The sequence below is a fragment of the Lithobates pipiens genome, unplaced genomic scaffold (genome assembly GCF_037356315.1).
Source record: "Lithobates pipiens isolate NorthernLeopardFrog02 unplaced genomic scaffold, aLitPip1_a1.2 Scaffold_23, whole genome shotgun sequence".
Taxonomy (NCBI): Eukaryota; Metazoa; Chordata; class Amphibia; order Anura; family Ranidae; genus Lithobates; species Lithobates pipiens.
In genome coordinates, this window is record NW_027507785.1 from 304,386,453 (window position 1) to 304,413,547 (window position 27,095).

A 27,095-nucleotide genomic window follows, 5' to 3' on the forward strand; every position below is an offset into this window, starting at 1 on the left:
TGTCCCTATCCCACCACCAGCTGAAGCTTCCTACTGTTGCCTGTCACCAAAAAATACCAGATGCAACTTGTCACTTTTCAAATGTAAAGGCAATTTGGTGGCCGGCAACAGTGACAGCAGAGAAAGAGGCTTCTCTCCCCAGCTTTTCAGCACATGTGCATTGACTGGGTCCCAGAGTGAGGGCCACCAGATGCAGCTTGTCACTCGTCTGTATCCAATAAAGTGGACCTGTCATTGGAGAAATGGAGAGAAAGCAACTGTGTACCGGACTCTTCAGGATCCAATAACGTAGACCTGCCATTGGAGAAATACAAGGCTACCATTTCTGATATCATTGTGAAATTGTAGCTGCCTGGCTGTTATGCTGAGCCAATATTTTCACTACTGTCCAAATCGCTGAGGCAGTGCAAGTGTGCTGGTCAGGAAAGTTGAAGAAAAGTCAGATATCCCTAACTGTAATATTGTTTTTTCTGACTCAGCGGAGTTGATTTACTGTAGTAAAGGAAAATAGGTCTTTAACTTTGCAAGGGAATTTTCCCTTACTTAGCGAATTGAGGTGAAGCTCTGCTGACTTCCATCGTCCAATCATATGCAACCAAAAATACGGTCGTTTTTTTTATTTCTTACATCTGATTGGGTATTCAATACAAAGTGAATTTTCACCACATTCAAGTTATGACAGTAATAAACCCTCATTGTTTTTTTTGTTAGCTTAACACATGAGCACACTACAATAAACAGTAGTCCCCAGTAATCTATGTGCAGCTATTGACTCCCGCTGCTGTCAATCAAATCCAATGATGCGGGGGCAGGGCGAAGTCCGGCATTTGTGTCTATGGATGCAAATGCTGGACTCGGGAGCACGCCCACAAAGTAACCCCCTGGAAGAGCGCTTCTCCTATAGGGTTAGCTGATGTGGGGAGGAGCCGCGAAAGCCGCCGGGGGATCCCAGAAATCGAGAATCGGGGCCACACTGTTTAAAGCAAGCTGCACAGTGGAGGTAAGTATAACATGTTTGTTATTTAAAAAACAAAAACAAAAAAAAAACAAGCTTTACAATCACTTTAACAGTGGACAGTGTGGTTTGGAGCCAGTCTGTTAGCTTGGAGATAGAAGGGGGGATGAGGGGGCAGGGGAATGCCACCCTAGGTTAGGGGGCTGTGGGTTTCTATTGACAGACACAGTGTAGGAGACACAGCTCTAGTCCCAGCATGCAAGGGTGGCTCCGTAGGATGCTGAAAGAGAAAGGATAACGCTGAAATAATAGATCTGGGGCAGCCGTCATGGCACCAACTCGAACATAGTCAAGGATTAAAATCTAAAGAAGCTGCATACTCGGTACGTGAATTAATCAGCTGTTGAATGTGCTTGAAAAACTGAGAATTTAATATCACTTTAAGGCCCCATTCACATTTGATGTTAAAGGGGGCAATACACAGCGTTAAGAACTGGGTATGTAAACTTTTGATCAGAGTCATTTGGGTAGTTTCTGCTGTGATTATGATTAAAAAAGATTAAATACAGCTGAGTAATAAAAAAATGGCTTCAGCCAAACACTAACCATGAGTGAAAGAAAAGTTTTTGTATTATCATTCACATTCTCTGAAAAATGGCCAAAAAATCATATATTCGGCCAGGGTATGTCAACTTATGAGCACAACTATATATATATATATATATATATATATATATATATATATATATATATATATATATGTATGTTCATCAGGGACGCGCGGTGAGGTGAGTGGCTGGTAAGGCACTGGCTAGTTTTAGAGCCAGATACACACAGGTAACATACGCTGCAAATGTTAGCGTGAGAGCAATAATTCTAGCACTAGACCTCCTCTGTAACTAAACATGTAACCTGTAAACATTTTTATAATGTGTCGCATATGGAGATTTTTAAGTACTGAAGTTTGGTGTCATTCCACGAGTGTGTGCAATTTTAAAGAGTGACATGTCAGGTATCTATTTACTCGACGTAACATCGTCTTTTATAGTATACAACAAATCGGGCTAACTTAAGTGTTTTTTTTATTTTTTCATGAAAGTTTCTTTCCCCCAAAAAAATGTCTGCGCGAATACCATGTAACATAAAAAGTTGCAACGACCGCCATTTATATATATATATATATATATGTATATATATATATATATATATATATATATATATATATTCCCTAGGGTGTATATATATATATATATATATATATATATATATATATATATATTATATATATATATATATATATATATATATATATATATATATATATATATATATATATATATATTTATATATAATGTTTAGGGCTCTGAGTAATTTTCTAGCAAAAAAAAAAAAAGATGCCTACCACTCTGGAAAGGTACTTCTGTCTTAGGGGTGCGCTCAAGAAGGAAGAGCAGCCAAGCTCCACATTTAAAACAAAAAGGGCAGGGCTCAAGTCCTGCGGGAACGCATGGGAACGGGGTTCCTGTACTTTTTCCACAACAGGAACCCAGTTCCCGTTAGCAGCCGCGTCCTGCATATGCCTGAGTAACTGGTTGCTAGGCTCCGAGAGAGAGAAGTCAGCCACAGACACCACATCAGACAGAGCCACACTTAGTGCTGATAAGGACACAGCCTGTGCCCACTGCCCAGTCAGTGCCCGACAGTTTCGGGGCCACTGCCGACTACTCCCGCAGCCGCTGTAGCACATTGCCAGCAGTGCAGCCCAACTCTGAGCTGCCAGACTTCTCCAGTTCAACTTCTCCTCTCCTGAGCTCAGCCTCTGAGTCCTCCCGCCCACGAGGTCCGCCGTGAATTTGCCGCCCGCCAGAGTCATTGACAAACTTCCAGGTTAGTCTGTTACACACACTTTGTCAGTTACAGTAAACATGCTCCCCCTCTGTTCTGTTGCTGTCTCCCCACTCCCTCTCCATTCTGCTGCTGTGTCCCCCACTCCCCCTCCGTTCTGCTGCTGTGTCCCCCACTCCCCCTCCGTTCTGCTGCTGTGTCCCCCACTCCCCCTCCGTTCTGCTGCTGTGTCCCCCACTCCCCCTCCGTTCTGCTGCTGTGTCCCCCACTCCCCCTCCATTCTGCTGCTGTCCCCCACTCCCCCTCCGTTCTGCTGCTGTGTCCCCCACTCCCCCTCCGTTCTGTTGCTGTCCCCCACTCCCCCTCCATTCTGCTGCTGTCCCCCCTCCCCTTCCGTTCTGCTGCTGCCCCCCTCTGTTCTGCTACTGCCCCCCTCTGTTCTGCTACTGCCCCCCTCCTTTCTGCTACTGTCCCCCTCCGTTCTGCTACTGTCCCCCTCCAGTTTTCCTCCATGTCCCCCTCCGTTCTGCTACTGCCCCCCTCCAGTTTTCCTCCATGTCCCCCTCCGTTCTGCTGTCCCCCTCCGTTCTTGTCATGATTATTCTGTTAGTTTGACAAGTTAACTTATTTTGTTTTTGTAAACTGGCACTTTACAATAAATGTCGCACTGTATTATCTGTGAAATATATATTCATATGAGCGTATCATTTTTTTTTTGGTGGGGGAGTGGATCTTAGGTGGGAGTTCCCACACTTTTTCCCCCAGGACCCCTGCAAAAGGGAATGCAAAAGAGAAGGTAGAAGTAGTATTGGCCATGACTGTGACAAATGTGCTGTATAGCTCACCTCCATGTCGAGGACTTTGTGAAATATGGCCTGAGCCAGACATTCCCGGATGTACTTCTGATGGTCCCGTCTCATGGCATTTATTCTGTATTCTTTTTCGGTCAAGATCCTACCGCTTCTTGTGACCTGAAACATAACCCATTGAGATTATTACAGCCCTTCAGTCTAACCAGATACTTTATATAGTTTCTAACAGCAGAGTGGCTTATTTCTTTAACTAGGACCGATTAGGAGTGAGATTTGTAGCCCAATTCTACATTCTTAATTGCATGTACATGGGCGTACAATCCTAAATGCAGACGGTCTACATCCAGGGTAGTACACCTGTGAGTTTGCATGAGTTTGTACAGCATTAACGTTGGCATAAACCCTCATATAGCAGCGTTCAGCCATTCATTGAAATGGGAGGCTGTATGTTGCACCTTTGGCTGCCTTACATCAGCTTTTTACTGTCCCTGTACGCCCACTGAAACCAAAAGTCTTAGGGTAGTCTTGGATGGACATGTAGTTTGAAATGGACTTAAAAGCCCAACGCCAGCTAACACTTCTTGGGCTGACTGATGGGCGCTGTTTCACATCCACAGGTACAGGGTACAACCTCCCATTGCAATGAATGGCTGTAAGCTGCTAGATGGGTATTTATGCCAGCTCCTGCTTAAATATGAGCATGCACAGGGGTATTCAATCCTAGATGTAAATAGTTTGCCTCCAGGGTTGTGCACCCATGCGCAAGCATGGGTTTTTGCAAGAGCTAGCTTAAACCATCACATAGAAGTATACAGCCATTCATAGCACTAGAAGGCTTTGCGCTGCACCTGCGACTCCCTTTAACCGCTATTTGGTCTTGTTCACACTAGCGGCTGAGGGAGTAGTAAAACCCTAAGGTTGAGCTGTGATGTTACTGCCCCCAAACGCTTTAGCTGCAGAGGCAGTGGCCAGGAGTGTACACATACACAGCCACAATGCTGCTGCAGAAATTACACACTCTATCGTTTTCAAATGAATGGAGTCATTCTTTAAATGCCCTGCTATCCCATGCAATGCACACGGTTACAGCATGATAGTGCAGCGATCAAGGGGTTAAAGCAGGTGGCGAGAAGGCCTCCTCACCACCTGTTAAAGCATGTGTGAACAAGCCCCACGCTGTATGGCCATGCACATGAAGCCTAAATGTTTTAGGGTAATCTTAGATGGTACAAACAAATGGCAACTGCCCCTACCTATAACTGGCCTTTGCCGCAAGGAGCACATGAAAGGATGACGCATGTGGAACAAAACCAAAGAAAATTCCCAGCTTAACTTACTAACCAGTCTGCAACCAACCAAATTATCCTGCTTAACAGTTTTAAAAACAGGGGTTTTGTTTGCACACCTTTGCAAATATAGTACATGTGTAAGCATCTAATCTTAGATGGACACGTAGTTTTAAGTGGATCAAATGTCCAGCTGCAGCTAACACTTTTAGGCCTCATCGATGGGCGCTGTTTACCTGCGTTTGACATGTATTGGAAATGTACATGTAGCGATGGCCCCCGCAGGGTTGCTACGTATTACAGCATTCACACTCTGCTCCCAGGCCTCTATTATGCCGCGTACACACGAGCGGACTGTATGGCGTACTTAGTCCGTCATACAATCCGACGGACAGTCCGTCATACTTTCGACTCAACGGACTTGACCACACACGGATGCACAAACAGTCCGTCGAAAGCTTGCGCGATGACGTGTACAGCACGTACGACGGGACTAGAAATAGGAAGTCGAAGACACAGCAAAGCACCCTTCCGCCGTGTAAATCCTTTCTGGGCATGCGCCATTCTTAGTCCGTCGAACTAGCCTACTGACGAGCGGATTGTCCGCTGAAACCAAAGTACGACGGACAGAATTTCGAAAAATCCGAAATACTTAGTACGCCAGACTGCACGCTGAAAAAGTCAGCTGAAGCCCACACACGAGCGGACTGTCCGCTGAAATGTGTTTCGACGGACTAAGTACGCCATACAGTCCGCCCGTGTGTACGCGGCATTAGACACACTTCTCAGTCAATGAATAGTCTTTTGATTTGTTTTTTGTTGTTTTTATTAGGGGATTGAACTTGGTTGGGGAAAAGGGACATGGGATGTCCATAGGATGAATACTGCATCACACTTCTCAGCAGGACATGATGGCTGACCCTAAACTTGACAGACTTTTACCTCAGAACACTTCCTCCAGCACACTACTTAGAAGCGCTTACTTCAATGTCCAACTTTAGTACTCCTGTCACACCATCAGCACATGACTAGGCCTCACTCTCATAGTTGCCAATAGTCCCGAAAATCCCGGGACATTCCTGAATTTTCGAGCCTTGTCCCGATTTTAATTTGTCCCATTAATTATCCAGAATTTTGCAGATTGTCCCGGGCATCTGAAATTTTGAGCAATCAAATGTTAATTATTTTGCCGCTTTTAGAACAGCCTGGTCCTCCCTCTATCTCAGACTGTCCCCCCTTGACTCATTTTGTCCTCCTTGTCTTCTATTGGACAAGGAGGACACATGATGTTTCTCATGTCATTAATTTGCCAATACTGCAAGCGGGGGCATGGTTAGTTTGTCCACGTGGATGGAAGGAAGAAGAGGTGTGTGCTGCTGTGTCACTGCTGGGCCTGCAGCGTCAGAGCCAGAGCTCGGAGGAGGTTGCCTCTGTGTTGATACTCAGTGCCTCCTCAGCCTGAGAGGGACCAAGGAGGACGAGGACTAACGTCAGAACCACTGTAGCAAGCCAGGCAGAGACTGAGGCCGGACTGCGGACACTCGGCCTCCGGCGCCACGTGGAGGGAGCGAGCGAGCAAGGAGCGACTGACTGACTTTACTGGGCAGGTAAGTGCTCCCAGCTTCTTTTGAAAAAAATTCTCCCTACCATGGTTGGTGTGCTCACTTAGGGGATATTTTTTTTATTTAGAGGAAGCAAAATTGAGCAGGGCCCTTGAATGTCTGTGTTTTATTTATTTATTTATTTATTTTTAGAGAGATAGAAAGTGGCAGTGGGGTGAGCCCCCCCGCCCACTCCCCACTTTATGGGGACAAATAGCTGATGGTTGCCCTGTTAGATTTTTCTGTACTTTAAAGAAAAGGCCACCCACTGCTGCTTCCTATTACTGCCACCACCCCCTAATTGAATTTTTTTGAATACACAAAAATCTAGGGTGTGGGGGCGGTAATAAGAATCGGTAGTGGGTGACCTTTATGGGGTTGGATGCTTGAAGGTAGACTTTTAAAAAAAAAATTATATATTCTTTTCCATTTTGGTGGTGTGTGATAGGAAATGACAGTGAGCATGGCCTTGATGGGGGGGGGGGGTGTAGATGGGAAGTGGCAGTGGGTGACCCTGTTAATTTTTTATTGTTTAAATACACAAAAATCTAACAGGGCCACCATTAGCTATTTGTCCCCATAAGGTCACCTACTGCCACTTCCTATCTCCCCCCCCCCAACAAAAATTAAAAAACCCATCAAGACCATTCTCACTGTCGCTTCCTATCACACTCGCCCCCCAAAATGGGGGTGGTGGGTAGAAAAGGAGGGGGTCCACCTTCAGCCATCTGTCCCATAAAGGCCACCCACTGCTGCTTCCTATTACCGCCCCCCACCTTTGCCTCGCCATACCTCATTCATCTCAGACTCTAACCACGCCCCTTTGAGCCACGCCTACTATTTATCGCAAACCACGCCCATTTTTCCTCTTTTTACTACGACACACCTACAAACGCATGCCCCACCCCCTAATTATAATACGGCTCTGCCTACAACCAAAAAATTGTCCCAAAATTTTTTTTTGCAATGTTGACAACTATGCACTCTGAATAAGTCCCAGTGTCTTTACTTGATAGCCTTTTATAGGCCTGGGTCTGCAGTACCCCTTTTGTGGTAGCAACGGATTTACTTAATAAATGTAAATGGACTATTAACCCCAGCAAGTCTGACTTGCAAATCCTGCCCACCCTCCTGGCTGCAGTGACTTGACACAAAACTCCCACAGTCTCTCCCTCTGGCTCTACATCCAGCTCCCCTGGCATGCCTCTTCTGGAGCTTTCCACTCACTGACACCTGCCCTGGATCCTTCCTGAATGACTTTACTATACGTGCGTACCAACTGTCCTTCCAGCTCCTGTTCCAGGACATCTCTCCAGGACCGTGTAAGGAGAGGCTCCCTCCCAGCTCCCCATCTGAGGTACACCCCCCCAGAAAGGGGGTTCCCTCAGACACAACAGTCTAACACTCCATAATCCAGTTCATCCAGCCGACAACCCCTCCCCCCCAGCAGGCTGACCATGGGTATATATAGGAGGCCTGCCCTCTGCCAATCCTAGTTGGGGATTGGTCAGGGCTCCCACCTGCACCCCATGTCACTCCACCTCTCTGCCCTGTCCCTTTTCCAGAAACTTTTCCCTGAAAACAGAGGAGGCGCCCAAGAGCTGAGGCATATGTCAGTCATCTATTGCTACACTAAACCACTCCCCTGCCCCCATATCAAAACAAACAGGCCTAGCTCACAGCATAGGCCTGCTTAAAGTGGTTGTAATCCCACTTTGAAAAAAAAAAAAGCTAACACCTGTAAGACAAAGGCATAATGAGGTAGTATGCATAGCAATAATAGCAGTAATACTCACCTGAGATCGAAGCTCTCGTTGTGGTGCCCGTACACAGCACCGGCCGGCGACACTATCCCCGGGGGTTACTTTTGGGTATAGCGGCTCCAGCGCTGTGATTGGCCAGAGCCGCGATGACGTCACTCCCATGCATGCACGCGGTAACGACACACTTAATGAAGCAACGGCACATTCGGTTTGTGTCAGTGTGCATGTGCCGATGAAGTCAGCACATGCTCGGAACTGTAAAGTGGCCGCGAGTCACATGACCGGCCTGAAGACAGCTCTAAATAACTATTTACACTGCTCATTTTTAGAAAGGATTTACACACGCGACTATCTGATTATTGAGAATTAACTGTATAAAATGGTAAGGTTATCCTACCAGACCGGCCCGCTGAAGATGCCGCTTGATCCGGGTGTTGTTGAAGTAGCCCGTTAGGTGTTTGTCGGTGAGGCTGTTGTAGGCGGACAGTGGCCTGCAAGACAAACATAAGACTGTTAGCGATACGCTGCAAGAAATTGTCAAACCTCTTCTGTCCCTTTTCCATCTCACATAAAGTTCCACCAAGTCCAACTCAGCCACATGTTTTATCTATTTGTTATAAATATTATATAACTCATCTTTGGGTGCTATGAAAATGCATAACAGTTTATTATTTGCCGATCAGTTGCAGCAGTCTAAAATTCTCCCATTGGTACAGAAGCCTGCAGAATAAAACAGCATAAAGATGGATGTAGAGCAGTGGTCTCTGAACTGTGGCCCAGGGGCCAGATGCAGCCCTTTGCTTGCCTTTATCCAGCCCTTGGGGCACTATTTTCTTACTGACACCAACAAGGGGCACTATTCCTCCCACTGACACCAACAATGGGAAGCTATTCTTGTTACTGACACCAATAAAAAAAGAAAATCTAGTGCATGATTGCACAGTAAACCCCTCATGGACTTTTCAGACAGACCAGTATATACTGTAAAAACATGTTTTTATTATACATCAAAGTTTAAAAAGCAAATAGACAGTACAAAAATATCCATGATATGCAAAAAGTTGAAAATCATAACATCTGAATACCCTTGACGACACAGGAGCGTGGCAAACTTGAGGCTACCCGTAGAGAACTGTTGGGCTAGTTGTCATGCACACTTACGTAGACACCTCACACATTTCGGACTATTGTCAAAATGGGTAATATTTTTTAAAATTCAAGTAAACATGTTGCACATCATAACTGGTTTAAATATAGTGATCAGTGCTGGAGGAGGCAATGTGCATATAGATCCCCCCAGTGAACGGACCGGCAGGGGTGTCAGATGTAGACAAAGTTGCATACACAAGGACCCCAGGAGGGCAGTTGCCCAAAAAGGCATCAATCAGTACTGATTTATTAAGAAAATATATTTTGGTCCTAGCTGTCAGAAAACACCCATATGCAGTAGGCACCTCATCCCAATTGCAGAATTAGTTTATAGGTAGAGAGAACGTAAGATGGGATTTTTACGGTGCTTATATGCAAATTGTACTGAAAAGAGTATATGAAAAATTTATTTATTAAAAACATTTAAGTTTATTGAGTACAATTAAAATAGCACACATAGTGCATTATCTAGCATTTTACACATGTTTAGGGGGTCCTGGAGACAGAGAATTGGGGTACTTGCAACAATTCATCCCGACATGTTTCGCAATAGCTTGTACATCCCCTGAAGAAGCTATTACGAAACATGTCGGGATGAAAAATCCCATCTTACGCTCTCTCTACCTATAAACGAATTAAGATAATTTCGTTTGAAGCACTATTGGTGGAATAGAGGATATGTAAAAAGTTTTTTCTATATCTTTTTTCTCATATGCTATAAGCCTATTAGTGATTGCGCTTGGGTATTACTGATCTTTGAAACATCTACCAAAAACTGAAATATCTGTTATTGGTTGGCTAACCCTTTAAAGAAGTTTAAACCCTAAATGAATGACACACTGATTTCCCAACAGCCAGGGATGTCTGGCATTTATTGGTGACAACAGTGGGCTATGTCTTTGAAAAAGGTTTTGAATCAATGGCTTGTAGTCCCTATCAAAAGTCCATGTGACCCAACATCAATGCAGAAGAACATTTAGGAGCAAAATGGGCAAAGTGTTGCCACCCTACAACAAAAAATGCCTTCATTGCAGGGTCACCATGTTTTACCTTAACAAAATCTGCAATTTGTTTTAAAAAAAATATTGATTTGGCGCACCCCAGAAGTCCCGTGGGACCAAATCCTCAAACGCAGGGCGGCTATTCAACTAATGGAAAGGGTGTTCCACACTATAATGGACACAATACCCACATATGAGCTGAAATGGAAATCCTGGCCTCCTGGCCCATGAACACCCCGTTCCCTTTTCCATGGGTGGACCCCCCTGCCTCATGATCCTCCTGTGCATGTACCTCCTTACAGATTTACCCGTAGCTCCCTTGGTATTCTGTTATTGTGTTTCTGTTATTTTTGTTATATTTGTTGTACCAGCCCATGGATGGCAGATATCTGTGATTTTTCTTTTTTTCTCTATACGGGTGTAAGTCGAGTAGTGGGTAGCCTTGCTCCTTAAGATCGGTGGAGACTTTCCTCTTCCTACCTCCCCCGCACTGGACTTCCTCCCGACTGTCATCACTTATTACAATGTATACTTGTGTTGATCCTACCAGTGAATGTATTCCACGCTATACTATTTCTGCTGTACCTTTTTTATTGTACTGGCTGAATTTTTTCAATAAAACGTTTGTATTAAAAAAAAATAAAAAAATTATTGAAACTGAATTTTGAAAGGACATTAGCAAGTTATAGTTTTTATAAGATTTTAGTATTTGTGTAAACAATACACTCTAATATGTCAAATATGTTTCCAAGATTATTAGGCTTAGTTTACACTTAAGGTCGAAAGAAGGCAGTAAAAAAACATTTTTATTTATTTTTTGAACGAGGGGTGGTACGCAAAAACAAGACACCTAAGTGTACAAAAAAAGGGCATTTTAAAAACACACACATAAAAAGTGCACCTAAGGTGTCTTCCCCCTGAAGAAGTAGGACCTCACCCTGAGGCCCCAGGTTGCAAGGCTCCTTACAGGGGCAAGACTCAACTTGGTCCACCTAGCCAAAAGGCTTGGCAGATAGTGATGGACGAACGTTTCGCCCGGCGGTCGTTTCGCGGCGAATTTCCGACATTCGCGGTCCGCACGTTCGAACGCCTTTTTCCGTCGTTCGCCGCGGCGGACTTACGTGTTTAATGTATACAAGAACTTTAACCTTTGGTGACACGTTTATCATGTGATACAGGACAGCCAATTGAGACATGACAGCACATGGACACTTGGACATTCCCCCTAACCTATAAATACACCCGATCCGGTGGCCATTTTACATTCTTTCTTCTGTTACGATAGGGACAGGTTCCTGTGTGGAGTAGGGAGAGATAAACCACTAGCTATTTGGTACACAAAAGTTCTTTTCAGGACTGGTATAGGTGTTAGGTGTTGATAGGTTTGCTGTGCTGCTGATTCTTGCAGCAGCCTGAGTGTCTTTTGTTAGTTTAGAGAAAGGGAAAGGACGGTGTATGCTACAGGGACAGCCAGATTAGTCTTTCATCATCATCATCATCATCATCATCATTAGCTGTTACTATCAAGGTCCACAAAAGAGCTGTTCCAGTAACCACTAATCGTTCTCTTTTTTTGCCAATTTGTATAGGGACAGGAAGGAAGCAGTGTTGTCAGGCAGTGAGGGTAATTTTAAAGACTTGCTGTTATTATTAGTTCCACAAAGGTTCTTTTCAGGACTGGTATCAGTGGTACAGTAATAGGCTTGTACATGTATAATATTCTTTCTTCCAAATATAGAAAGGATATTATACTTGACTGCTGCCCTTCTGCTGCAGTCTGCTAAACATTCACAACTCACTTGTTCCACAAAAGTTCTTATAAGGACTGGTAACTTGGTATAGGGTGCTACGGTACATAGGCTTGAGTGCGGTACAGTCTGCTGTTCTGTAAGGACCGCTATCGGTCCACAATAGATAGGGTTGACGTGCACCACTGCTGACCGCTGCCCTATACTGCAGCAGTCCTTCAGCGGTATAGGGACTGACGTACAGTCTGCTAATCACTAACACACAACCTGCTTGTTCCACAAAAGTTCTTATAAGGACTGGTAACTTGGTATAGGGTGCTACGGTACATAGGCTTGAGTGCGGTACAGTCTGCTGTTCTGTAAGGACCGCTATCGGTCCACAATAGATAGGGTTGACGTGCACCACTGCTGACCGCTGCCCTATACTGCAGCAGTCCTTCAGCGGTATAGGGACTGACGTACAGTCTGCTAAACACTAATACACAACCTGCTTGGTCCACAAAAGTTCTTATAAGGACTGGTAACTTGGTATAGGGTGCTACGGTACATAGGCTTGAGTGCGGTACAGTCTGCTGTTCTGTAAGGACCGCTATAGGTCCACAATAGATAGGGTTGACGTGCACCACTGCTGACCGCTCACCTATACTGCAGCAGTCCTTCAGCGGTATAGGGACTGACGTACAGTCTGCTAATCACTAACACACAACCTGCTTGTTCCACAAAAGTTCTTATAAGGACTGGTAACTTGGTATAGGGTGCTACGGTACATAGGCTTGAGTGCGGTACAGTCTGCTGTTCTGTAAGGACCGCTATCGGTCCACAATAGATAGGGTTGACGTGCACCACTGCTGACCGCTGCCCTATACTGCAGCAGTCCTTCAGCGGTATAGGGACTGACGTACAGTCTGCTAAACACTAATACACAACCTGCTTGGTCCACAAAAGTTCTTATAAGGACTGGTAACTTGGTATAGGGTGCTACGGTACATAGGCTTGAGTGCGGTACAGTCTGCTGTTCTGTAAGGACCGCTATCGGTCCACAATAGATAGGGTTGACGTGCACCACTGCTGACCGCTCACCTATACTGCAGCAGTCCTTCAGCGGTATAGGGACTGACGTACAGTCTGCTAATCACTAACACACAACCTGCTTGTTCCACAAAAGTTCTTATAAGGACTGGTAACTTGGTATAGGGTGCTACGGTACATAGGCTTGAGTGCGGTACAGTCTGCTGTTCTGTAAGGACCGCTATCGGTCCACAATAGATAGGGTTGACGTGCACCACTGCTGACCGCTGCCCTATACTGCAGCAGTCCTTCAGCGGTATAGGGACTGACGTACAGTCTGCTAATCACTAACACACAACCTGCTTGTTCCACAAAAGTTCTTATAAGGACTGGTAACTTGGTATAGGGTGCTACGGTACATAGGCTTGAGTGCGGTACAGTCTGCTGTTCTGTAAGGACCGCTATCGGTCCACAATAGATAGGGTTGACGTGCACCACTGCTGACCGCTGCCCTATACTGCAGCAGTCCTTCAGCGGTATAGGGACTGACGTACAGTCTGCTAAACACTAATACACAACCTGCTTGGTCCACAAAAGTTCTTATAAGGACTGGTAACTTGGTATAGGGTGCTACGGTACATAGGCTTGAGTGCGGTACAGTCTGCTGTTCTGTAAGGACCGCTATAGGTCCACAATAGATAGGGTTGACGTGCACCACTGCTGACCGCTCACCTATACTGCAGCAGTCCTTCAGCGGTATAGGGACTGACGTACAGTCTGCTAATCACTAACACACAACCTGCTTGTTCCACAAAAGTTCTTATAAGGACTGGTAACTTGGTATAGGGTGCTACGGTACATAGGCTTGAGTGCGGTACAGTCTGCTGTTCTGTAAGGACCGCTATCGGTCCACAATAGATAGGGTTGACGTGCACCACTGCTGACCGCTGCCCTATACTGCAGCAGTCCTTCAGCGGTATAGGGACTGACGTACAGTCTGCTAAACACTAATACACAACCTGCTTGGTCCACAAAAGTTCTTATAAGGACTGGTAACTTGGTATAGGGTGCTACGGTACATAGGCTTGAGTGCGGTACAGTCTGCTGTTCTGTAAGGACCGCTATAGGTCCACAATAGATAGGGTTGACGTGCACCACTGCTGACCGCTCACCTATACTGCAGCAGTCCTTCAGCGGTATAGGGACTAAGAGTTTTGTCACAGGGTCATTTAAAAAATGACAGGCAGAGGAAGAGGCAGGCCCTTCCGCAGGGGTGGTAGGGGTAGGGCAGGAGCAACAGGCTTGAGCCAAAGTGGGAAGTTGCAGAAGGTGCGTTCAATTACTTTAAAGGATGCACCAGACTTGGTTGAGTGGCTCGCTCAGCCTTACTCTTCTGCACCCTCCTCATCCTCTCGATCTGCACCCTCTTCTTCACTCTCTGCTATGTGCACCCCCAAAGACACTACCACCAACAACACGACCACCACCACCACCACCACATACCTTCCGCTTGAGTCACTGGAATTATTTTCCGATCCATATCAAGAGGACATTTCTGATGCGCAGCCACTCTTGGTATTGGATCAGGAAGAGGAGGTAGCAACAAGCGCTACTCAGCAGTCTGACGCCAGTACCCAGATCAGCCCAAGGAGGAGGTTGGTCCCCGGTGTTGCTGCCTACTCCGAGATCTCTACTTATAGCGGTGGGGAAGGTGACGTTGATGATGACGTGTCTAGTGATGTCACGTGGGTGCCCACAAGAGAGGAAGAGGAGGGGAGTTCAGAGGGAGATATGGACCAGCAGATAGGGAGGAGAAGCAGCAATGACTTACATTGCACAGCAGGGACAAAGCAGACTGCAAATGTATCAGGAGCGAGTCATCGACCATGTACGGTCACATCTGGCGCTCCCAGGACACCGGCACATGGCTCCGCAGTGTGGGCTTTTTTTAACGTGTCCGCTGCTGACAATAGCGTTGCCATCTGCAATCTTTGCAGTCAACGCGTTAGTCGCGGTAAGCCCAATACTCACCTAGGGACGACCGCCTTAAGAAGGCACATGAGCAGCCATCACCGAGCCCAGTGGGAGCAACGGAACACACAAAGCCACACTGCAGGCTCTCACCGTCCAGCCTCGTCTTCTACTTCTCCTTCTCCTCTCTCCTCACAATTGTCCTCCACTCCACCTTCCATCACGCCAAGCTCACATTTTTCTGCAAAAAGGCAGGCTTCCGTGGGCCTAATGTTTGAGCGTAAAAAAATGATGATGCCGGATAACCCTCTTGCCCAACGGTTGGCGGCTGGCTTGTCAGAACTCATAGCCCGCCAACTACTGCCATATAAACTGGTGGACTCGGAGGCCTTTCGCAAATTTGTGGCCATTGGAACACCACAATGGAAGGTCCCAGGAAGGAAGTATTTCTCAGAGAAGGGCATCCCAGAGCTATATGGCCATGTTCAGCGGCAAGTGAATGTATCTCTGGCACACAGTGTCGGTGCCAAGATACATCTGACCACAGACACGTGGTCTAGCAAACACGGGCAGGGAAGGTATATCAGTTTTACTGCCCACTGGGTGAACCTTCTGACGGCCGTCAAGCATGTAACCCGTGGCACCCGTGTAGATTTGGTTTTACCGCCACGGATTGCATGCAGGCCTGACTCTTCTTCTCCTCCTCCTACTCCATCCTCCTCCCTCTCCTCCTCAGCTGCCTCCTCCTTTTCCGCTGCTAGCGTCTCTTCCACTGCACCGCCCAAGCTCCCCAGAACCTATTCCACATGCCAGGTGAGACGTTGCCATGCCGTGCTGCGTCTGTTGTGCCTGGAAGCAAAGAGCCACACTGGCCCGGCACTCCTTTCAGCTTTGCGTTCACAGGCAGATGAGTGGCTAACACCGCTCAATTTGACAGTTGGTAAAGTGGTGTGTGACAACGGTGCCAATCTGCTTAGCGCATTGAAACAGGGCAAAATCACGCACGTGCCGTGCATGGCACACGTCTTAAACTTGGTCGTGCAGCGATTCCTTGTCAAATACCCTGGGGTCCAGGACATCTTGCGGCAGGCAAGGAAAATCTCGGCCCATTTCAGAAGATCTTACACGGCCATGGCTCGCCTTGCTGACATTCAGCGGCGACACCATCTGCCGGTCAGACGTCTTATTTGCGATTGCCCGACGCGATGGAACTCAACCTTCTATATGCTTGATAGGCTGCTCCAGCAGAAACGTGCAGTTAACGTCTACCTGTATGAACTCTGCGAAAGAAACGGTTCTGGGGAGCTGGGTTTTTTTTCACCGCGCCAGTGGCTGCTCATGCGCGACACATGCAGACTTCTGCGGCCATTTGAGGAGATCACCAAACTGGTCAGTCGCAGCCATGGCGCCATCAGTGACATGGTACCTTATGCCTTCTTTCTGGAGCGTGCATTGCGTCGTGTCATTGATCAGGCTGTGGAGGAGCAGGAGCGGGAAGATGAGGAAGTCGCAATGCTGGATGAATTCCCAGGGGGGGCTACTCTATCTGAGACAAGTCAACAACAGGAGTCTGATGAGGAGTCAGAGGAGGATGGTGCCGGGGCGGATGAGCAGGAGCAAGAAGAGCATGCTTTAAACCTTTCTGGGATCCCTGTTGTGCGAGGATGGGGAGAGGAGAATGAAGAGGACGACATTATCCTGGATGATGAGCAGGAGCCAGGCCACCACACCGCTTCCACTTTAGTGCAAATGGGGGCCTTCATGCTCCAGTGTTTTAATAGGGACCCCCGTATAAAAAGCATGAGGGTCAAGGACCAGTACTGGGTGGCAACGTACTTAGACCCCCGGTACAAACACAAAATGGCGGAAATGTTACCGCCGTCGCAGAGGGCTGTCAGAATGCAGCACTTCCAGGCCTTGCTTCGAGAAATGCTGCATTCTGCTTTTGCGTGCGCTGGCAGAGGAGCAATTCCCACTCCCAGAGAAGGATTTGCGGGTACCAATCCAACAGCGCCTGCAAGAAGAGGCCGGTTTGAAGATGTGTTGGTGACTTCGGATATGAGGTCATTCTTTCAGCCGACCCATCGACAGGTGTCATCCGGATCCAGCATCAGGGAACGCCTAGACCGTCAGGTGTCCGACTACATTGGGTTAACGGCCGATGTGGACGCTCTGAGGAGTGATGAACCCCTAGACTACTGGGTGGGCAGGCTTGACCTCTGGCCAGAGCTTGCCCAATTTGCAATCGAACTGTTGGCTTGCCCCTCATCCAGTGTCCTGTCCGAAAGGACGTTCAGCGCAGCAGGGGGGATTGTGACCGATAAGCGTACTCGCCTAGCTCACCACAGTGTTAACTACCTCACATTTCTAAAAATGAATGAGGCATGGATCTCGGAGGAATTCAACACATGTGACCAGTAGACCATGTATATGTCTATAAACTATTTTTTTAATCAAGCACACAGACCTTCTTAATTCATTTGGCTCACTTCCTTGACCCAAAAAAGCACACCGTACTATATGCCCCTACCCTCCTCTTTGAAGAGGTTGAGCGGTGTCATATTTCTACTGGGGCTGCTTATGATATCCCTGTGCTGTGCTGACTTCCTCCTGGGGGTTCTTATTATGAAGGGATCACACTATCCCTGTGCTGTGCTGACTTCCTCCTGGGGGTTCTTATTATGAGGGGATCACACCATCCCTGTGCTGTGCTGACTTCCTCCTGGGGCTGCTTACGGTGCTGCTGTCAGCGCTGTATGTCACGGTGCTGCTGTCAGCGCTGTATGTCACGGTGCTGCTGTCAGCGCTGTATGTCACGGTGCTGCTGTCAGCGCTGTATGTCACGGTGCTGCTGTCAGCGCTGTATGTCACGGTGCTGCTGTCAGCGCTGTATGTCACGGTGCTGCTGTCAGCGCTGTATGTCACGGTGCTGCTGTCAGCGCTGTATGTCACGGTGCTGCTGTCAGCGATGTATGTCACGGTGCTGCTGTCAGCGCTGTATGTCACGGTGCTGCTGTCAGCGCTGTATGTCACGGTGCTGCTGTCAGCGCTGTATGTCACGGTGCTGCTGTCAGTGCTCTGTATTACGGTGCTGCTGTCAGATGCCTCTATCACGGTGCATGTGTCATTCCGGTATGTCACGCTGCTGGTGATCATCTCCTGCACCCTCTTCTTTGCCTACCCTGGTCCCTGACCTTCCCTCTCCTCCATTGCCTTCATTAGCTCCATAGTCCTGAATTGTTAGAACAATTTCCCAAATAAAATAAAAATGCTTGTAGTTATCGATCCCAAATTCACCTCATACATGTATTATGTCATTGTCCAGATGGTGGGACTACGTTTTACCCCCTAATAATTACCACGTGGCCGCAAATTCGACATGAAGGTTTGCAAAGTTCGCCTCCCATTGAAGTCAATGGGGCCCGCGGCGAACGTTCGGTTTCGCGAACGTTTGGGTCCGTTCGCATTTCGCTTTCGCGAAACGTCCCGTCGGAAGTTCGTCCATCACTATTGGCAGACCCCTCTCCTCATTGTCTGCCAAAGCCAACCACTGAGTACTAGGTGATGGGCTCTCCCAAAGAGATACCCACTGGTTCAGGGAAGGAAGGAACCTAATGACCACACATTCTCCCCCTAGACTTTGGGATAGGCCCGAGGACCCACACCCTCCATCCAAGGGAAAAGAAACATAGACAAATATACAAGTGACAAACATGTGAAGAGAAAAAAAGATTAAATAAATATGAGTGCCAGTGTAGGTGCACTGGCTAGGCCTTGCTGCTTGATAACAAAAATTGGTTTTGAAAAGTCCTAGCTCCTGGGCACAGTGTAGAAAAAAACAAGAGGTGACATGACCTTGTTCATTGTTCTCACGGTGAGTTTGCCAAACTCACCACCAAATTCATAGTGATAGTAAGAGAACCCTTTGAACATCACTCCCAGGGGGCACAGACACCCTGGGTTCTCTGCCTTTCCATCCCATGTCCAGACCAGGTAGCGCCACTCAGATCAGGAGGCACTGGGCCTTGGAGTTCTCTATGTCAAGGGAGTACTCCTGGCCCACACCCATGCTCATTTAGTTTCCACACCTATCGAGAAGGCTTCTCAAGACCCCATCATACCAGCAGAGGTACTGTGCAGCCATTCCTACCAATGAATGATTGCGCAGCAGCCCTACTGGACTGAATTGGACCCATTCAATGAATTAGGGCTTCGGTTTAATGTTGTGGCACAGTGGTGCAGGCCAGCACACATGTAAACAGGCTCTTACAGTCCACTGTTATGGGTGGCAGGGTGGACCAGGGGATAGGCAGAAGAGGAGGTTGGACACTTCTTCAGGGGGTGTACAGAAAGGGCAGGACCTGCAAACTACACTGTAAAAGCAGGTCAGAGCTCATAGGGGACACTTTGGCCTTTTTGACCTTGGGTACAAATGCACCTTGTCCCAACAATGATTGCATGAACATGGGTTGCAAAAACACACAAAAACGATTGCAAATCTTTAGTAAATCGAGAGGCAATCCGATCTGCAGTAGATAGAAGTGGATTCTTTTGGAAGCTTGCTTGTTATCTACTCCTGTGTGTGTTTTACATTCAGAGAACACCAGCATTATCTGAAGAACAGCACACATCGCAAGGGTGCATCAAACTGTCATTGTTCTTCCAATTATAAAGGAAATTCTTGGTTGGAGTGACGTCTTGCGGAGGAGCCGGTGAATGGAGGGGAATGTGGGGGCGAGATATAATCTGCCTCACTTCATCTCTGTTATTGACACATTAAGGGTTATTTTCAGGAATTACGCCTACAGGGAAGATGTACAACATGCAATGGGACAAAGTGCTCTTCAGCCAGTCAGAAGAATTTAAAATCTCAGCCATGACTTCTAAAACAGAAATAAGGGGGCTTCATTCTACAGCGCAAAACCTGCTATCATTTTAAATCTTTAAAAAAAAAAAAGAGACATGCTTTTGAGAACAGAGAGGTCCACATTATGAAGAGAGAGGACAACTGGTTCACAAGAGGCATGGACCAGGTCATCTATGGCAAACTGGAAGAACCATCCCTGAAGAAGGGTGGAGGACTTCAACACCATCTGTCTTCCACATATAAAACTGTTTTATCATCTGTGAGGATCAAGGTATAAGAATAAAAATGGTTGACAGTATATTTCTTATTAATGCTTATCTCGTCTGTTTTCAGTTGTTTTAAAGACATCATTCTTAAAGGCCGGATGGGTGCAGTCACATCCAGTCACGTACACACAAAGAGGAAGCCAGGTCATAAGGGTCAACTGCTGCATCAGCTCTAAGAGCAGAAGACATTGCCTTTTATAGAAGTTGTTTTGTTTCAACATTTTTAACGCCTGTCTTTCCTTTGTGTATATAAGAGCTGTGTGATAATAAAGGACCTCAGAGTAAGCAAGTGCGACCGTCTGAGCAGATATACTGAGAAGTTTTTCCGTGTCTCCTTGCTTAGATAAGACTCTAATAATAATTGGGAAACGGTAACATAACTTGTGAATAGGTGACTTGCAGTAGTCACACCTAACATTTTTGGCGCACGAACAAGGGACTTCGCTAAAGAAACTACAAGAGGCGAACGAACATAAGGACGGAACAAAGAGGTCGGGCACATCAGGAACCACAGACAAATCCTGCGCAGGTAAGAAAAGCTTTATTTTCTTATAAACTCTGTGCTTCTTAGATTTGTGCCCACCCGATCTGTCTGTATTGTTCTTCAGGTAAAACCAACCTCTGTAGTAAGCGGGTCTTGAATTTAATATTTGACTTATGTTACCGTTGTTTCTTGTCTGTCTCCTTGTCATCTGTCTGTTGTGACTGAGATAAGCCCTGTTTGTATGGTGTGAATTGAAACATATATCATCCCAATGGGTAACGGAATGCGCCCTTAACTCGTAAGAGTACTTGGGGGTCCGACACTTAAGTTTGATATACGCTTTTTGATTCATGAGCCTAAAAACGGGTTGAAAGTATAAGTCCTGACTGCCTCAATAAAGCAGGAATAAGAAACGAATGCTGAGAGATTCCATGGTAATGGGAAGGGAATAAGGTCTCCACAAAGCCCGGAGATCTAGTTATATGTGTTTGGCCACCAAAAGGAATGCTTGTATATGTTGTAGCCGTCAGTCTGGTCATAATATTTGTCAGTTGGCTAGCATATAAAGTAATTCGATTTCAGAAATCTCATCCAGGAGAGGTTTTTAGTATTTTGGCACCCTAGGAGGAGAAGGCAACGAGACACTTAGTAAGTGATCCAAACGCCACCTAGGCAGGACTGTCAAAATGGGCCAGACACATGGTAAACCCCAGGAGGAATCTCAGAAATGTTATGCTGTTAAAGACATAATTACAATGTTGTATGGGAAGGATAAGGCACAGGGCACGAATAGGGTTCTCAAGAAATTTGGAATGGATGGAGAAAATGGGCTAAGTGTAGAAGGTTGGGAGAATATAAAGAGAGACAGACAGGGGGAGGTCCTGCAGAACAGATGGGTATCACAAATACAATGTTTAATTAAGGTTTCCAACAGGGCTAAAGAGGAGGGATGGAAGTATTGTCATGAACAGGGTGGATGGGACATGAAGGTCCGACGCAAGAGTCTCCCTTCTGCTCCCGAGGATGGAGTAAAAACGGAAGGTACTCCACCTCCTTATACCACTACCACACCAGGTAGCGAAAGACCAAAACTTTATCCTTCCTTAAGAGGAAGAGGATGGGTATGCCGAGTATGCGGTACCCAGAATACAGACTGGGCACAGGAATGTGTACATTGCGGAGCTCAAAGACCAGAGTCCGTAGCTCCAGTCCACAGTCGGACTAGGGTAATACAAGTAAATAATCCAAATGCGGGTCAAGCAGGACAGCCACCTACAGTGACTCGACAAGTCGTTCTGAGGACATGGACACCTTGGTCGGCTGACACTCTTATGGCATTAATACAGAATGCTCCTGATCCCGTAGCAAAACCTGCCGCATTCTGTAGATTCGTGACACAATTACTAGACACACATGAAGCAACTTGGCAAGATGGGGAAGATTTGTGTAGACATAAAATGACACTAACGATGTTTAATCAATTTATGAATGAAATTGCTCCACATAGACCACAAGGGGATCCAGCGGCAGATCCACCAGGAATACACCCCCGTCATATAGACTCTAGACCCCTGTTTATTAATCAGTTACGAGAATTTTGCCAAGGGAAACAGCAGGAAAGGGGTTCGACAGCGCCCATAAAACAGGCCCCAGGTCAGACTGTTACAGAATTTTACCTCAACATGGAAAGCATGATGGCTGACGAAGGTCTAGATTTAGCCTTACCCGTCACCATTAGGGCTTTCAATCGACAGTTTATGGAAGGACTAGTACCCCAAATAGGTGACAAACTGAAGGCATGTACTCCCGAATGGAGAGCCATACGGGACAGAGGAACATTGTTGCAGAAAGCACAAGGCATAGAGGCTGATTTAGCAGAAACGAAACCCAGAAGGACACCGGGAGTTAACACTGTTGCCCGGGTCAATGAAGGAGGGAATTCCTCCCGTAAACCTCTTACCTGTTATTACTGCAACAAGGTGGGACATATAAAAAGAGACTGTAGGAAAAGAATAAAAAACGAACAGGAAGGAAACACGGACAGAGACACGAGGGACTACAGACAGAGGCGTACCAATGATAGGGACAATCCGACCGCATGACTTGCCCCAGTCCTAGCTGAATCAGAGAATAAAATGCTCCACATATTGATGAAGGTGGAAGGTAAACATATTCCTTGTTTAGTTGACACAGGAGCATCACGCAGCTTATTATCTGATTCAGTAGTCCCTCCACACATGACATCCCGTGACACCATACCCATAAGTGGTTATGACGGTCTTTTGTCCGATGCCCCACTGACTAAACCTTTAAAAGTAAAAATAGGGAATCACATGTTTTTGTCACGCTTTTTGATTTCCAGAGGAGCCCCTACTAATTTATTAGGAGCAGATATTCTTCAGAAAATAGGAGCAAACATTACTTATCATCCAGATGGTATGGTCACCTTAGCAATAGGAGATGACCCAGAGGGTATAGAAATCTGTAATAAAATACAATGTTTGGAAGTAGAACCAGAACTGTCCAATACACCCTCGCCGGAAATAGATCAAATTCTGTCTAGCCTTCCGGAAGGGCTATGGGAAACACATCCAGCAGACGTTGGGCTTTTGCCCATACCCCCGGTTACTCTACAGCTGATTCCAGGAGCAGTTCTCCCCCAGCAGAAACAGTACCCACTCAGTGCGCCCCAGGAAGCAGCTATAGAACTACAAGTGGAGGCTCTACTCAAAAGTGGAGCATTAAAAGAAATACAGTCACCAGCCAATACCCCATTGTATCCGGTCAAGAAAAAGACATTGGGGGATGGCCCAGTAAAGTATAGAATGGTACAAGACCTAAGGGCGGTAAACAAAATATTGGTCCCAATAACGCCACTAGTACCAAACCCGCATACTTTACTTTCAGAAGTACCATCAGATAGCTCCTCATTTACTGTTATAGACTTGGCTAATGCTTTCTTTTCTGTACCCCTGGCGGAGGAATGTCAACCGTGGTTTGCGTTCCGTCTCAAAAACCGCCAGTTGACCTGGACACGCCTACCGCAAGGAATGGCGCATTCGCCAACTCTATACTCGCAAGCCCTACAGACAGTGTTGGGGGAATGGCAACCACCTGACACTTGTGTATTGTTGCAATATGTAGATGACCTATTGTTATGTTGTCCGGATAACGATACTTGTTTAAAAGCCACTCTATCATTGTTACAATTCCTGGCTGAAAAAGGGTGCAAAGTGAATAGAACTAAGTTACAGGTATGCCAGAAAAAGGTTTTTTTTTTTGTGCCACTGTATATCCCAGGGTACTCGACACCTCACTGAAGAACGAGTCCAGGCCATAAGACAAATGAATGTCCCACGCAACTTTAAGCAACTTCGTATGTTTCTGGGAATGGTATCATATTGTAGACAATGGATACCACATGCCAGTTCTCTGATGCAGCCATTATATGATTGCTTGAAAATAGTACCCTATGTACTCACAGAAGCAGGTCATAAGTCTTTTAGCACCTTAAGAAAGTTACTAATTTTGGCACCTGCGATCGGGATCCCTGATTATACCAAAACATTTCATTTGTACATTGCTGAAATCACGGGACACGCAACAGGGGTGTTGACACAACAACACATCAAACAAAGGCCGGTAGCATATTTCTCAGCGGCTCTCAATCCTGTCTCTAGAGGATCACCGTCCTGTGTACGAGCAGTCGCAGCAGTGTCAATTATCATTGACAAATCCTCAGAAATTGTCTTAGACAATCCTGTAGTGGTACATACCACACATGACATACACGCCATTTTGTCACAGGTTCAGCCAAAACACATATCAATGGCGAGGCAGCTGCGTCTGCAATGCACCTTGCTCCTACCTCCCAATGTTACCTTCCAGCGATGCACTTCCTTTAACTTAGCACAACTTCTACCCTTACAGACAGATTTGACAGGGGGGAGTAATGGTGAAGGCACAGCACAAGAAACTCAGGATTCTGACACACTTTCATTTCATGACATAACATCTGATGAACACGATTGTTTTCAACTTATGGAACAAGAGATCACGGGGTTCCCACATGTCACAGACACACCCATTGCAAATGCAGAACACACACTGTACATAGATGGTAGTAGATTTGCCGATGACAAAGGTAAATATCACACAGGTTATGCTGTGGTAACGGACACACAGGTAATTGAGGCAAAGTCATTACCAGCACACATGTCGGCACAAGAAGCGGAACTAACGGCCTTAGAAAAAGCCTTAGAACACTTAGAGGGACAAGAAGGGAACATTTACACTGACTCTGCCTATGCTTATGGTGTTGCACATGATTATGGCCACATATGGAAAGCTAGAGGTTACCTTACAGCAGCAGGCACACCTGTTAAACATGGTGAAGGAATCAAAAGAGTCCTGAACAATCTTCAAAAAGTTAGAAGAGTAGCCATTATGAAGATAGCGGCACACACGAGCGCAAAAACAATTGAGGCAAAAGGAAATGCATTTGCAGATTTAACTGCAAAACAAGCAGCTCTAGGGGAAGTAAGCCCTGAGACCTTAGCTACGGTAAAGGTGAGCATCCCAGAACCGACATGGCAGCAGATGAGTAAACTACAGGAGCAAGCAGGAGAGAGCGAGAAAGATAGATGGGTAAAAATGGGAGCAGCACCAGGCCTTGACAATATATGGAGGGAAGGAGGCAGAATATGCCTACCTGCCTCTCTATACCCAGCAATGGCAGCGGCTGTCCACTTGCCCACTCATGTCAGCTCCAATTCTATGTATAGGATTGTAAGCCAAGGATGGCTAGCCCCTGGATTTAGTAGTACTGCAAGGAACTACTGTGCTGCATGCCAAATCTGTCTGTTAAATAACCCAGGACAGAGAGTGAAAACCCCACGTAAACATCAGGTTCGGGCCCAGTATCCCTTTCAGAGACTGCAAATTGACTATATCCAAATGCCTAAGAGCGGCCCATTTGAATTTTGTCTCGTGTGCATCTGCTTATTTTCAGGCTGGCCAGAAAGTTATCCAGTGAAATCAGCTACAGCGAAAGCCACAGCGAAGAAACTGATCACAGAGTTAATACCTAGGTTTGGTCTTCCTGAAACCATAGAATCAGATAGGGGAACACACTTTACAGGAGAAATCATGCAGAATGTAATGGCTATGTTAGGGGTTCAACAAAGTTTCCACACCCCTTACCACCCACAGAGTTCAGGATCAGTAGAAAGAGTAAATGGGACAATAAAGTTAAAAATACAAAAAGCTATGCAAGAGTTAAAAAAAACCTTGGCCAGAATGTCTGCCTTTAGCTTTGTTCTCCATAAGGTATACTCCAACGGGAAAAACAGGGTTATCCCCATATGAAATACTTTTTGGGAATGCACCCAGACTAGGTTTATACTTTCCACAGAGTATGCAATTGCAATGTGATAGTTTGACTGCATATGTGATACAATTACAACAGCATCTAACTAAGATCCACAAAAGTGTGTATTCTTCTCTTCCAGACCCTAACTCAATAGCAGGTACTCATTCACTGAGCCCCGGAGATTGGGTCTATGTAAAGAAACATACCAGAAAAGCTTTAGAGCCACGGTTTGAAGGACCGTATCAAGTACTGCTGACCACTCCCACATCGGTCAAGTTGGAGGGTAAAGCAGCCTGGATCCACGCTTCACACTGTAAAAAGGAGCCAGTTGGCAAATGACAACATGTATCTTTTTATTTTTTTTTGTTTCAGTAATTCTGACCAATAGTTTGGTTACCTCACAGAATGAAATTCACAAGGATGAAGGATTTTCTAAAAAAATTTTATTACTGAAGTTTAAATATGCTTATGCTCGGAAGTCAGGATATGAGAAATGTTGGATTTGCAGTAAATTACACCCCAGTACAGCAAACATACCACTGATGGCAGTTCCTATAAATTATACTGATCTTGCTAACAGTAGCATTAACATAACTGAAACAAATGCCAGCAAGACAGTAATGTTTAAATCAAATGGTCTCGCCTTTCCCCCTGCCTGGTGTTTCAACTTAGGGAACACAACGGGAGGAAATAGAGAATGCCAAGACAGCAAGTTTAATTTGTCCATTGTCGTATTAAATGGAAGCTTCTACCCCAGTAATTCCAGCACACACCAGACATTATCTGACTTCCTCACTAACATTGTGGATAATAATGTTAGGTGGTTAGTATCCAACTTATCCCTCTATGGATACACCTCTCGTTATAGAAATGATATCAGTTCAAGATCAGTAGCTCTAGGAAACAATATATACATCTGTTGTGGGGATAAGTGTTATACCTGGATACCTAGAAGGGCTCAGGGATGG

The 27,095-nt window shown here is 46.0% G+C and overlaps 1 protein-coding gene across 6 annotated transcripts in view; it reads right to left on the reverse strand.

Annotated features, from left to right (window-relative positions):
* Positions 1–27,095, reverse strand: part of LOC143926583 (uncharacterized) — a 203,830-nt gene that overhangs the window by 133,673 nt on the left and 43,062 nt on the right. For all 6 annotated transcript variants that reach the window (XM_077450456.1, XM_077450455.1, XM_077450457.1 and 3 more), the window contains exons 2-3: positions 8,660–8,753; positions 3,646–3,771 (exon numbers count right to left, since the gene is read on the reverse strand). In XM_077450456.1, the coding sequence (XP_077306582.1) occupies positions 3,646–3,771; positions 8,660–8,753 (220 nt within the window). The remainder of the gene's footprint in view (positions 1–3,645; positions 3,772–8,659; positions 8,754–27,095) is intronic.